The sequence below is a fragment of the Branchiostoma floridae genome, chromosome 9 (assembly GCF_000003815.2).
Source record: "Branchiostoma floridae strain S238N-H82 chromosome 9, Bfl_VNyyK, whole genome shotgun sequence".
Lineage (NCBI taxonomy): Eukaryota > Metazoa > Chordata > Leptocardii > Amphioxiformes > Branchiostomatidae > Branchiostoma > Branchiostoma floridae.
The window spans coordinates 24,990,403-25,004,406 of record NC_049987.1 but is presented as its reverse complement, the minus strand read 5'-3'; the positions used below and the strand labels follow the sequence as shown (position 1 = coordinate 25,004,406).

The window sequence follows — 14,004 nt, the reverse complement described above, 5'->3', positions numbered from 1 at the left end:
CACCCTCTACAGTCTCCTCTTCATCTCCTACCGCCGGCTGGACCAGAACGGGCCCTGGTTGCCTGAGAACTCTCCCGTCGACCTCTGGCTCACGCACGGGCTCGTTCACATCGGGCTGGCCATCTACGCCACCTGGACCTCCATCGCTACCCTCCTCAACCTCGACATCGTCCTCATCTACGTCGGAGGCTTCAGCGACGAGGACGTCTCAACCGGGATGTTCGCGGTCCTTCTTGCGGAGATCTTGCGTCTTGGATCGGTACTGCCGCTACACCCTGGTGCCGTACGTGGTGGTGGTGGCCGCGCTTTCCGGAAACCTGACCAAGAACTGGGACCCCGCCAAGAGGAACGTCATCTACGTCTGCGTGTTACTAGGCGTGACCGCCCTGTTGCTAGTGACGCGCGTCGCCCTGGTGATGTGGCGTCACATGACGCAGTCGTTGTACGTCAAGAAGGGCAGTTTCATCACCATGACGTCAATGTCTAAGATAACGCCAGAGATCGAGAGAACACCTCTGTAACTCTGAACTGAGACATGTTGATCTCCATCCAGATCTATCAGTGGAAAGGCAGTATTCAAAGAGCCAACCAGTATCCACTGTGACAGGCCATCTCCTGTTGAATATTGGTTGACGGTTTGGATACTGCATTGTCACCGATAGTCTGCTTGGAGATTACAAGTAGATGTTCGGATGGAGAATCATAACGTTGACTGTCACAAAACGGAGCAGCCAAGAAACATTGCAATTTTTCCTCCTAATAACATTTGCTTGGAGATAATAGTGCCTGACTGAATTCTGGAAGAAACAACAATATGTTGGCACGCAGTACTAACGTGTTGAAGTGAAGAAAGTGTAGTTAACGCAGTGCATTCCAAGTAAAGCTTTGTTTTTGTGATAACAATGTCATTGGTTAGACAAAATAGATGAAATACTGGACATGCATGCTATGTTTGATATGTATACATAATGTTGATAGATCACGCACTGGAATTAGATGTTGTTTACATGTACATAATACCATATGGTGTCTTTTCTTGTCAGCAGGTTTTCCTGTAAACCAAGAAGCACCTTCTATTATATCATCTAGCTTGGTTGTTTTGTTGTATAGAAATTGGTATCGTATGTTACTGTTCACAACTTGGTAGTAACTTCAGTGTTGTTTTAAGACATCTGAAGTTCTTTTAGTACGCATTTTTCAATACATCACGCACCTCAAGGGCCATGAAAACTTAGAGTCTTATATAATATAAAATACGTCATTTGCAGGCATTACTAGTATACAATATATGTTTATTTTTATGTATGGTGTATCTAAAAAAATCAACCATTTAAATCACTGTATACAGTGATCCCCAAAGGAATCTCTTCCTCCAGGAGCAGAGGAGACATGGCCAACCTGGTCATGTCTCAACCGCCTTAGAACAGGCACAGGTAGATGCAAGACCCTCATGGCAAAGTGGGGTCTCAGCCCTGGTGGACAGACTGCTTGTGACTGCGGACAGGAGCAGACTATGAAACATCTTCTTGTCTGCCCCCTCCTGTCCGAACCATGCACCAAGGAAGACCTGGAAGCTTTGACCCCCAGAGGAAGGCAGTGTGTGGATTATTGGAGTGGAACAGTGTAGTGATGACACGACGAAGAAGAAGACTGTATACAGTTCAAGTGCTCAAGTGCATTCAGGAAAAGGTACTGCAAAAGAAATCAAACACACTTTTTCAAGACCGCCGTGATCAAGGTTCACTAAGAATCTGGACAACCATTTTAATGTACTACGTACTAGCCTTTTGCCATTGTAAATGCCAATATATATTAATATGTTGTTTGGTGAATGTATGTGTGAATAAAAAGTGGTTAAACCATCAGTGAAGTGTACAGTTGCATCATTTCAGTTGTCTGAACAGTCAATGAGGTTTTGTTTTCGCATTAGAACAGACTGAGGAAGATTGTTAGATCATTAAACACATTTAAAAAAGACAAACTGACACTAGGTATAGTTGAAGAAACATGTAGGTGTACATGTATAGATGTTTTTAATCCTGAGTTTGACAGAGGAAATTCAAAGTCCAGCTATGCACAAAGCCCTTTCTTCTCCAACGTCAATCTTACAACTTGATCTTGCACATTTATTAGCAAGTCTGAAACAAGGTTAGTTTTACATACAAAGCAAGATGAAGAAATTTACCATTATATTATATGTATAACAAAGGTGTTCAAAGCAGGAATGATGATATTCAGATTGAAATGACTCCTACTGTATACGAGCCCTCTTTGGTAAAGAATTGTTGTCCAAACAATAAGGCGAGGCAAAACAAAGTTCATAAAGTACCACGCCCACCTCGTGCCTTTACTTGCCAGGCCACCTGTGACGTCACTTCCGGCTTCTACTCAGAAATGGTGGAATTCGAACGTTTCGTTAACAATATCCGACCAATCAAAATGGATTGACTCGTAAACTTTCTTGAAACTGTGCAAATATCATTATTCATTATCAAAAGTTTGCTTTGAAATAGTTTTGACGTTTGGTGTTAGATGAAGGTAAACTGTAGAGGGAAGATTTCAGTAAAACATTGTTCAAGCAGCACAAACAATACCTAAGGTATAGAGTAAACATTGATTCCATGATATTGTTTGATTAAATACCTGATCGTTATACATAATTAACACATATGGAATATGTTGTCACACTTTATTTAATTTTCACCATTGCAGAAAAAAATTCTCATTTACAGCCGATTGCTTACAATTTGATTTAGATCCATAACGAGCGTCACATATCAAACGCACGCTGCATATTCTCTAATTGTTGCCTGTACTCCATCGCTCTCTGATGATCACCAATCTCGGTCCATGCTAATTGCAGGCAGTTAAGTGTCTTGGCAATGTCCGGATGTGCCGTGTTGTCTCCATGAATAGTTTTCTGCATCGATAGTGACTGTTGGAAGTAGCTGATAGCTTTCTTGTAATCCCTCAGGTTACCCCAAGATGATCCGAGGTTGTTTAGTGACGCGGCAATGTCCGGATGTGCAGTGTTGTCTACATGAATAGTTTTCTGCATCGATAATGACTGTTGGTAGTAGCTGATAGCTTTCTTGTAATCACCGAATTTATGCCAAGTCGATCCAATGTTATTTAGTAACATAGCAATTCCAGGATGTGCCGTGTTGTCTCCATAGATAGTTATCCTCATCGATAGTGACTGTTCGTAGTAGCCGATAGCTTTCCTGTTATCACCGAGGTTACTCCAAGACGATCCAAGGTTCTTTAGTGACGCGGCAATGTCCGGATGTGCCGTGTTGTGACCATAGATAGTTTTCCTCATCGATAGTGACTGTTGGTAGTAGCTGATAGCTTTCCTGTTATCACCGACTTCAAACCAAGACGATCCAAGGTTGCTTAGTGACCCGGCAATGTCCGGATGTGCCGTGTTGTCTCCATAGATAGTTTTCCTCATCGATAGTGACTGTCGGTAGTAGTCGATAGCTTTCTTGTGATCACCGAGTTTACTCAAAGACAATCCAAGGTTGTTTAGTGACGCGGCAATGTGCGGATGTGCCGTGTTGTCTCCATAGGTAGTGTTCATCATCGATAGTGACTGTTTGAAGTAGCCGATAGCTTTCCTGTTGTCATCGAGTTCACTCAAAGACGTTCCAAGGTTGTTTAATGACGCGGCAATGTCCGGATGTGCCGTGTTGTGACCATAGAAAGTTTTCTGCATCGATAGTGACTGTTTGAAGTAGCCGATAGCTTTCCTGTAATCACCGAGTTTACTCCAAGCCGATCCAAGGCTGTGTAGTGATATGGCAATGCCCGGATGTGCCGTGTTGTCTCCATACAAAGTTTTCATCTTCGATAATGATTGTTCGAAGTAACTGATAGCTTTTTTGTTATCACCGAGTTCAAACCAAGACAATCCAAGGTTGTGTAGTGACGCGGCAATATCCGGATGTGCCGTGTTGTCTCCATAGATAGTTTTACGCACCCTAAGTGACTCTTCATAGACACTAACTCCAGTTTTACTATCATCAAAGAACGCCCAGAGAGTCCCCAGTTCTTCAAGTATTTCCGAACGTTTGATCATGTCACTTCCGGCGTCCGCTAATGCTGTTTCCAGATGGTGTTTGGCTCTACCATACAGACATAGGTTTCTAGATATTCGACCTCTACATTCATGGGAGGTATCTAAGATTGTCGCTTTCAGTACACTTTTCGGTTTACCCTGCAAACTGTGTGGTATACATTTCTTCAAAGGGATTGCCCTGCAGTAGTATCTAAAGATAACTTGTATGTTAGGAATTTGGAATACTGAACTCAGGGTAGTGTCGGAGACCTCTTGTGGTTTTGACTGGTATTTCATCTGGGTAAGAGGGGACATACTGTCTTGTTGTCCCCTGTTATTCAAGTACGTTCTTAACCGGAGCTCTGCCGAGATGCTGGTCAGAACTCGAAGGTGGGCGGCATTCTCTTCACGGATATTTCCCATTTCTTCTAATTCATCTATCACACTCCACGTACTGGCGAGGGTGATCTGACAGCACAAAGCTAGTACTTCAATGGCTACGCCCGGGAAACGATAGATGTCTTTCTTGATGTTTAACAGTTGTCCGGTTGGCTCGAGGGTGGCAAAATGCTCTAAGTTATCCTCCAAGAGTTGCGCTGCAGACAGACGGGACTGGGAACGCGAGCGTAGATCACCCGTAGTGACTTCCCTGAGTTTTGTCATGTAATCAGTCACGAGGGCCTCTTCTCCTGTCAAGAAAACAACTCGTCTGAGGATGTCGGACAGGTGATACCCTTCTGCCACAGAAACGTCTAGCCGCTGAAACTTTGCCATTTCGGCAGGGGTCTGGATAAGGCTGACGGGAGGCTTGGTCTTGGTCTGGTCTCTTCCAAACGGAGTCTTACTAGCCCATGGCATGAAGCCGTCGAAGGCAAACCCACGCGGTGTGACAGAGTCAAAGAACCAGTTTTTCTCTGGAAAATCGTTCAAGGAGGGGATGGCCATCGATGGGAGAATGGTCTCTCCGAGGTTGATGACTTTCAGGTGTAGGTAGTGTGTGAGGTTGATGAAGTACCGCCTTGTGTTGTCATTGTCCTTCCCGTCCTCAATCAGAATGGCGAACTCCAGGTCAGAGTAGGGTGTGACCAGTTCTGTGGCCTGTGACCCCAACCCGATGAAAGCGTACTTACACGGAGGAGGACCGAGTGTGGCAATACATTCATCAACAAGGTCCTCAATAAACATCTGTCTATCTTTGGCGATGTTCTTGAATAAAGCCTTGACTGCTTCAGCTCTCTCAGCCTCGACTGTTATCATGACTGGATCATCTTCGTCGTATTGGTACGGATTGTGTTGCTGGTCAATGGCTTCTAGCTCTGACTTAGCACGCGTGCGCATCTGTTCTAACTGCTTCTTATGACGTATGGTCGAATCAGGAGAAACGGGTTTTGCTTCCACATTTGCCGTGTAATGGAGAAACCATGTCTCTATCTCCTGCAGTCTTCTCGTCACACTTTGTTTATTATCGTCTGTCCTTGCCATGGCTGCGTTGTACAGAGCTGCTGCCTGTGTGAATTTCCTACCTTCTTTTGTTGTTTTGCCTCGCTGGACGTAGACGTCCCCCAGTCTGCACAGGCAGTCGGCCTCTCTACACCGATCGGGTTTATTAGGATCTGTATGGACAGTAGATATTCATTAGTTCGTCAAGTGGGCATTCCGAACTTTTCTTTCAATGATTACATGAACCAAACTTCTTAGTTTTGAAGAGTAAAACTTTTTTTCACAAGCAAATATATAAGCTATGACGAAGATTTCTTGAATGAAGAAACGCAAAATTGCATTGCTTATATGATGAGAATTTGCTACGGTTGACAATGTGCACTTTGCTAATGTCGCTATAAATGGAATGGCCAGAGTTTTCTGTAATCTTGTCATTGTCAAAGTTTCTTGAATTAAAATAATCGTCTTGCCCATGGACAGAGTTGAACAGAAATCTGGGTATGAATATTCTCCACGCAGAGGTTGGGTCGGAATTCCTTAAATACTGCTCCCCTGAGGGTACCAAATTCCGGTCACTACTATCCCTGTCCTCACTGTCCAGGCAGCTAAAATCGGCAGTACCGTGGCCGATAGGAACAATTTGCAAGACACTTACTTTTCTGCTCAAGACACTTACTTATTTTGCAAAACACACTTTTTTTCTGCTCAAGACACCTACTTTTTTTCTGCTCAAGACACTCACTTTTCTGCTCATGACACTTACTTTTTTCTGCGTGAGACACTTACTTTTCTGCGCAGCACACTTACTATATCCCCGACCCAACCTGTGCTTGGAGAATAGGTATGGAGTCACAATAAGTTACGCACCATGTATCAGTCTGAGCGCAGATGCAAAGTTCTGTTCTGCCACGTCCAGCTTCCCATCAGCCAGTGCGCGGTCCCCTGTAGTCAGGTGCTCCTGGTAAGACCTGAAGGGGCGAGAATGGTACAGGTGTCGATAATCAAGGCTACTTGAAGTAGTTAGACTGTAATATCCAACACAAAAATTGGACTGGATATCACATTTTAACTAGTTTAAGAATGGCTTCTACCAACACAAATGAACTTTATATACTACGTCATTGATACATAACTTTATCTTCTACAGTGGATAGATAACGATATCAAGGAGCTTTCATCATGTATGATGATATACACTACAGATTAAAGTCTTAATTCACATCTAAAACATTAGTGGTTTAGTAGCTAATCTAATCGGAATCACCGTTATTCAATGTCAAGGGGTAATGTCTTTCTGGAAATGCGTAGTAGAATATAATGAACAAGACTTGAATACGCAACCACATATACAAGAAATCGGTGTCAAACTTATATGAATCCTTCTTTCAAATAGCAAGCATTTATGAAACAGCAAATCTCGTGTTACATGTAGCACTAGCGACAAAGCAAACATTACCACTGCTGTGCTTACTTATCAGACCGTCGACCTTTTGAGTCACCGATGACATCAGCGTTGGGTGACGTCCCTGGGAAGTCCCGTGGCCGCACGTGACCCTGTTGTTGTTGTACTCTGTACCTACGACTCTTCAGCAGCAACAACGACATAGAAACAACATTAAAATCTAACCTTGTCAGCAAACAACATGACGAGAGACTAACGATTCCATGTAACACATGCTTAAGTAAGTCAGACAAAGATGAATTCTCAATTTCATTGTGGTTTGAATCAAGGAGCGGCGAATTGTGCAGCATGAAATGGGAATGGTTACCTTATTTCTACTCCTCTTGGTTCCTTGCCTGGTTTTTGCTGTGTACAGTAAGCGGTGAATGAGTACCACTTTACCCTGGACCCTCTCACACCGCGCCAGTGCAGTGTTGTACAGAGCAGTGGCCTTAGTCAAACATGGCGCGTCTCTAGTTTCTGTTCCTCTTTTCAGGTACACGTCACCGACACTCTTGATCGCTTCCACCTCTAACGTGTTGTCGTCGTTTACGATCCCTTCTATTACTAACTTGGTATATTCTATCAGTAAAGACTTTTCGTTGCCACCAACAGTCAATCTTCTGTCCAGGTGTTGGAACTTCTCGGCTACTTTAGCGAGAGAAGACATTCTCTTAGCGTTAGAAAGGGGCTCGTAACTACTTGTAGCGGTTGATCCCTTCCCTAACCTTAGTTTTTCTGCATAGTGGTAACGGTGTTCTAGACTGTCTCCCACACCTGCGTCTTTACACCGAAGCAGTGCGGTCCTGTACAGCACCATGGCTCGGTCAAATATCTCTGGGTTCTTCTCGAGTCTTCCCTTTTCCAAGTTCACGTCGCCCAGAGTTTTGAGCACCTCCACTTCCGCACACCTGTCCATGTCCGCCATGGCGTCCTGCAGGGCACGGAGGTAGTCTGTCTCGGCACGCACTAGTCCGTGTCTCTTACTCCTGGCGTCCGCAGCGCGAAGTTTCTGGCAGACTCGCAACATTTTGGATGCTTGGGAGTTCTACAATAAGACCTCACTAAGACCGTTACACAAGACAGCACTCGCTCACTGACAAATCACCGCTGTGAAACCAGACCTGTTTGATTTATTATAGGGGAGGGGCTCCTAAATGGAATGGTTAAGCCATGCAAAACAATCACTTAAAAACACATTTACCTACATTTCAATCTCAAGGTTTTACCCCCAGTGCAAAGCTGGATTTGTCAGGTTTGTTTGGTTAAAAAGGCCCGAGTTCAACTCCGGCATTTTAACGAGCTACAGTCAGGATTTCACCCCCTGTCCTAATGGATCAGTCCACTATGGAGGTCGAATCATGATGGAGGTCGATTACAGGTCAAATCATGAGAAAGGTCATATGAGCATATATATCGATCACAACAGTTTTGGCAAGATTTTAAAAATTTACAGGCGCGACGCTTCGTGCATTCGGCACTCGATTAGGCAATATGCAAAATTTTCGCCCACACAACTGAAAAATAGTACCGCCGCCTCTGCACTACACTGCAGTCACTGGCGTTGAAGAATCAGGCACAAAGTATTGTGTGAAGAAGACAACTTCACTATAGGCTAAATGGCTAAGATAAGCGGTTTTGTACAATGTATGTGTTAATGATTTTTAATATTTGTACTTCTTTTAGATAGTACACTTTTACCAGTTGGTGATCTTACCAGTTGTGTTATAAACTTTACCACTACTTTATGTGGCGTCAGGTTGGCGTAATGGTTAGGGTGTTCGGCCCAGAACCCAAAGGCTTTGGTTTGAATCCCCTGACATGCCACAGATGTTGGGAAAGGCACTTGACATGACTTTCCTCACTTCACCCAGGTGTAAAAAATGGGTTCCTGACTTCGGTTGGGGAGGTAAAAGGCAGTGGAAGGAGAGGGATGGACTTCGACTTCCAGCACCGTGCCCTAGACACAGTGGATAACAACACACTACCCCTACAGGCTCAAAACGGCTATGGGGGCAACTTTACCCTTTTTACCACTACCTACCTACCTACCTACCTAGTCCCTTGACATTTTACCACTACTTCTTGGGTAATTGATATTGATCAAGTCTTCTACTTTTTGTACGTATACAGCATTTTTAGCATATCGGTCTCATTTCAAAATTTAACATCAAAAGTATTTTTTATTGCAGTGTGTGTTTTTCTTATATATGTGGTGGACCTAAGTATTTTAAGTTTGGTGCATACATGTACATGTATAAAGTGATTTCTTGCTTTTGAATGCAGTCAGGTTTTTATGGAATCCTTGCTGTACACGTGTGTTATATCATTGGTCTTGTACATAAGATTGATTAAACTACTTGTACCTTGTGTGTGGTGTGTTTTTGACACATTAGTTGAGAGACAGGGATATGTTGGTTAGAACAAAATGTTACAATTTGATTGAGGGCGAGGCAAATAACTCATATCCACCGTACATGGCCTGTTTCTACTACATGTATATGGAGATAAAAAGGCGTGAATACAAATGAAGATCGCCCAAAATTCATTGAAGTTATAGGCCATTCCGATGACATTTTAATTGCATGATATGTAGAGCATCAAACATTTCACAAATTAATGCTTTACTAAGTCCCAAAATTTTACTTTACCCTGCATGCATTCTCTTTAACTATAAGTTACTAGTGTTGGATCTGAACCGAGTGAACCAGAAGATTCTTAAATGGTACAATTTTCTAATAACATTTCGAAACTTAACCTGCCCAATTACTGCAGTGATTTGGTTCTGCTTAAGGAGAAAACGTGTTCGAGTGTTCACGATGTTTTTGAGTTGGTGATAGTCACATATTTCTTCAGTAATGGACCCCTAGTGACAAAACAACTAATAGCAGAAGTGCTACAGTCATCCGTCAAGAACAGTCAAACACATAATGAACAAAGTTCATAAAGTGCCACGCCCACCTCGTGCCTTTACTTGCCATGCCACTTGTGACGTCCCTTCCAGGTTCTACTCGACATTTGGACAGTTTCATTATGTGTAGGTAGCATTTTTTGCGTACTAAGATATCGAACCACTCCAAATTCATTTATTTGCCAACTGACAGAAAAAAATCACTATAACGTTACATTACCAAAATTCTGCATTGATATTGTTTTGACGCTTGGTGTAAGACGAAGGTAAGCTGTAGAGGGAAGATTTCAGTAAAACTTTCTTTAAGCAGCACAAACAATATCTGGGGTATAGAATATACAGTGATTCCATGGTATTGTTTAATCAAATAACAGATCGCCATACATAATTAACATATAAGATATATGTTGTCACATTTTATTTCATTGTCACCATTGCAGAAAAATTCTCATAGCCGATTACTTTAGATCCATAACGAGCTTCACACTTCAAAAGCCCTCTGCATATTCTGTAATTGTTGCCTGTACTCCATCGCTGTCTGGTGATCACCTATGTTAGTCCATGATAATTGCAGGTTGTAAAGTGTCTTGGCAATGTCCGGATGTGCCGTGTTGTCTCCATAGATAGTTTTCTGCATCGATAGTGACTGTTGGTAGTAGCCGATAGCTTTCTTGTTATCACCGAGTTCACTCCAAGACGATCCAAGGTTGTTAAGTGACGTGGCAATGTCCGGATGTGCCGTGTTGTCTCCATAGATAGTTTTCTGCATCGATAGTGACTGTTGGAAGTAGCCGATAGCTTTCTTGTTATCACCGAGTTTACAACAAGATGATCCAAGGTTGTGTAGTGACCCGGCAATGTCCGGATGTGCTGTGTTGTCTCCGTAGATAGTTTTCCTCATCGATAGTGACTGTTGGAAGTAGCCGATAGCTTTTTTGTAATCACCAAGTTCACTCCAAGACAATCCAAGGGTGTCTAGTAACACGGCAATGTCCGGATGTGCCGTGTTGTCTCCATAGATAGTTTTCGTCATCGATAGTGACTGTTTGTAGTAGCCGATAGCTTTTTTGGAATCACCGATTTTGCACCAAGACCATCCAAGGTTGTGTAGTGACATGGCAATGTCCGGATGTGCCGTGTTGTCTCCATAGATAGTTTTCTGCATCGATAGTGACTGTTGGTTTAAGCTGATAGCTTTCTTGTTATCACCGAGTTTACTCCAAACCAATCCAAGGTTGTTTAGTGACCTGGCAATGTCCGGATGTGCCGTGTTGTCTCCATAGATTGTTTTCTTCATCGTTAATGACTGTACGAAGTAACTGATAGCTTTCTTGTGATCACCAAGTTCACCCCAAGATAATCCTAGGTTGTTTAGTGACGTGGCAATGTGCGGATGTGCCGTGTTGTCTCCATAGATACTTTTACGCACCCTAAGTGACTCTTCAAAGACACTAACTCCTGTTTTACAATCATCAAAGAACGCCCAGAGAGTCCCCAATTCTTCAAGTATTGCCGAACGTTTGATCATGTCGCTTCCGGCGTCCGCTAATGCTGCTTCCAGATGGTGTTTGGCTCTACCATACAGACATAGTTTTCTAGATATTCTGCCTCTACATTCATGGGAGGTGTCAAAGATTGTCGTTTTCAGCACACTTTTCGGTTTACCCTGCAAACTTTCTGGCATACATTTCTTCAAAGGGATTGCCCTACAGTAGTATCTAAAAATAACTTGTACGTCTAGAATTTGGAATACTGAACTCAGTGTAGTATCAGATACCTCTTGCGGTTTTGACTGGTATTTCATCTGGGTAAGAGGGGACATACTGTCTTGTTGTCCCTTGTTATTCAAATATGTTCTTAACCGGAGCTCTGCCGAAATGCTGGTAAGAACTCTAAGGTGGGCGGCATTCTCTTCATGGATCTGTCGCATTTCTTTTAATTGATCTATCACGCTCCACGTGCTAGCAAGGGTGATCTGACAGCACAAAGCTAGTACTTCAATGGCTACACCCGGAAAACGATAGATGTCTTTCTTGACATTTATCAGTTGTCCGGTTGGCTCGAGGGTGTCAAACTGCTCCCTGTTATCCTTCAAGATTTGCGCTGCAGACAGACGGGATTGGAAAAGCGAGCGTAGATCACCCGTAGTGACTTCCCTGAGTTTTTTCATGTAATCGGTCACGAGGGCTTGTTCTCCTGTCAGGAAAACAACTCGTCTGAGGATGTCGGACAGGTGATACCCTTCTGCCACAGAAACGTCTCGCCGCTGAAACTTTGCCATTTCGGCAGGGGTCTGGATAAGGCTAACGGGAGGCTTGGTCTCGGTCTGGTCTCTTCCAAATGGAGTCTTACTAGCCCATGGCATGAAGCCGTCAAAGGCAAATCCACGCGGTGTGACGGAGTCAAAGAACCAGTCTTTCGCTGAAAAATCGTTCAAGGAAGGGATGGCCATTGTTGGGAGGATGGTCTCTCCGAGGTTGATGACTTTCAGGTGTAGGTAGTGTGTGAGGTTGAGGAAGTACCGCCTTGTGACGTCATTGTCCTTCCCATCCTCAATCAGGATGGCGAACTCCAGGTCGGAGTAGGGCGTGACCAGTTCTGTTGCCTGTGAGCCTAACCCGATGAAAGCGTACTTACACGGAGGTGGGCCGAGTGTGGCAATACATTCATCAACAAGGTCCTCGATAAGCATCTGTCTATCCTTGGCGATGTTCTTGAATAAAGCCTTGACTGCTTCAGCTCTCTCAGCCTCGACTGTTATCATGACTGGATCGTCCTCGTCGTGTTGGTACGGATTGTGTTGCTGGTCAATGGCGTCCAGTTCTGACTTTGCACGCGTGCGCATCTCATCTAACTGCTTCTTATGGCGTGTGGCCAAATCAGAGGGAGCAGGTTTTGTTTCCACATTTGCCGTGTAAAGGAGAAACCATGTCTCTATCTCCTGCAGTCTTCTTGTCACACTGTGTTTAATTTTGCCTGTTCTTGCCATGGCTGCGTTGTACAGAGCTGCTGCTTGTGTGAATTTCCTACCTTCTTTTGTTCTCTTGCCTCGCTGGACGTAGACGTCACCCAGTCTGCACAGACAGTCGGCTTCTCTACACCGATCGGGTTTATTAGGATCTGTATGGACAGTCAATATTCATTAGTTTGTCAAGTGGGCATTCCGAACTTTTCTTTCAATGATTCCATGAACCAACATTCTTAGTTTTGAAAAGTAAAACTTTTTTTCACAAGCAAATATATAAGCTATGACGAAGATTTTCTGAATGAAGAAACGCTGAAATTGCATTGCTTATATGATGAGAATTTCAGTCTACGGTTGAAAATGTGCACTTTGCTAATGCCGCTATCAGTGGAATGGAATTTCCCGAGTTTTCTGTAAGCAAGCCATTGTCAAAGTTTCTTGAATTAGAATAATCGTCCATGGACAAAGTCAGAGAGAAAGCTGGGTAAGGACATTCTCCAAGCAGATGTTGGGTCGGAATCACGCTCCCCTGAGGGTACCAAATTCCGGTCACTACTGTCCCCTGTCCACACTGTCCAGGCAGCTAAACTCAGGAGAAACCAGACTGTCAGGAGAAACCAGACTGATGCGCATGGCAGAAGAAAATCGGATCCTGCGAAAAGAACTCTGCAACACACCTGAGTCAGCTTACAGATATGCCCTACATGTATGTATGTGGCAGAGACTGTCATTCTCATATAGGACTGTTATCCTGATATATATATCCCCCGACCCAACCTCTGCTTGGAGAATAGTTATGGAGTCACAATGAAATGACGCACCGTGAATCAGTCTGAGCGCAGATGCAAAGTTCTGTTCTGCCACGTCCAGCTTCCCATCAGCCAGTGCGCGGTCCCCTGTAGTCAGGTGCTCCTGGTAAGATCTGAAGGGGCGAGGATGGTACAGGTGTCGATAACAGTATCAGGGCTACTTGAACTTATAGTTAGACTGTAATATCCAACACAAAAATTGGACTCAACAAAATTTGGGATATTACAGTTTAACTAGTTCAAGAATGACTTTTACCAACACAGATGAACTTTCAAGTTGATATCCTTGCTATACCCCCGGCTATACCCCTATACTGGGCCATTGATACATAACTTAACGTGGTACCTGTGACGCGAAAACGTTCGATACGGGTGTTC

General features: G+C 43.7%; 2 protein-coding genes across 2 annotated transcripts in view; both read right to left on the bottom strand.

Moving 5' to 3' along the window:
- The window catches only part of LOC118422380, a 19,203-nt gene extending 11,232 nt beyond the window's left edge, over positions 1-7,971 (bottom strand). Inside the window, exons 1-2 of the mRNA XM_035829901.1 lie at positions 7,336-7,971; positions 6,972-7,084 (exon numbers count right to left, since the gene is read on the bottom strand). Coding sequence (XP_035685794.1) covers positions 6,972-7,084; positions 7,336-7,971 — 749 coding nt within the window. The remainder of the gene's footprint in view (positions 1-6,971; positions 7,085-7,335) is intronic.
- A 3,426-nt stretch (positions 7,972-11,397) lies between these two features.
- On the bottom strand, positions 11,398-13,768 carry LOC118422379. The gene is made up of 3 exons (XM_035829899.1): positions 13,639-13,768; positions 11,677-12,972; positions 11,398-11,462 (listed from the first exon to the last, which is right to left on the bottom strand). Exons 2-3 carry the CDS (start codon positions 12,839-12,841, stop codon positions 11,398-11,400), a joined length of 1,230 nt encoding a protein of 409 aa, XP_035685792.1. The 5' UTR covers positions 12,842-12,972; positions 13,639-13,768.
- Positions 13,769-14,004: the final 236 nt, after the last annotated feature.

Coding starts and splice junctions, on each gene's coding strand:
- LOC118422379 (XM_035829899.1), bottom strand. CDS start 12,841: ATGGCAAGAACAGGCAAAATTAAACACAGTGTGACAAGAAGACTGCAG. Junction 11,463..11,676: donor TAACAAGGGACAACAAGACA/GTATGTCCCCTC, acceptor CCATGAATGTAG/AGGCAGAATATCTAGAAAAC.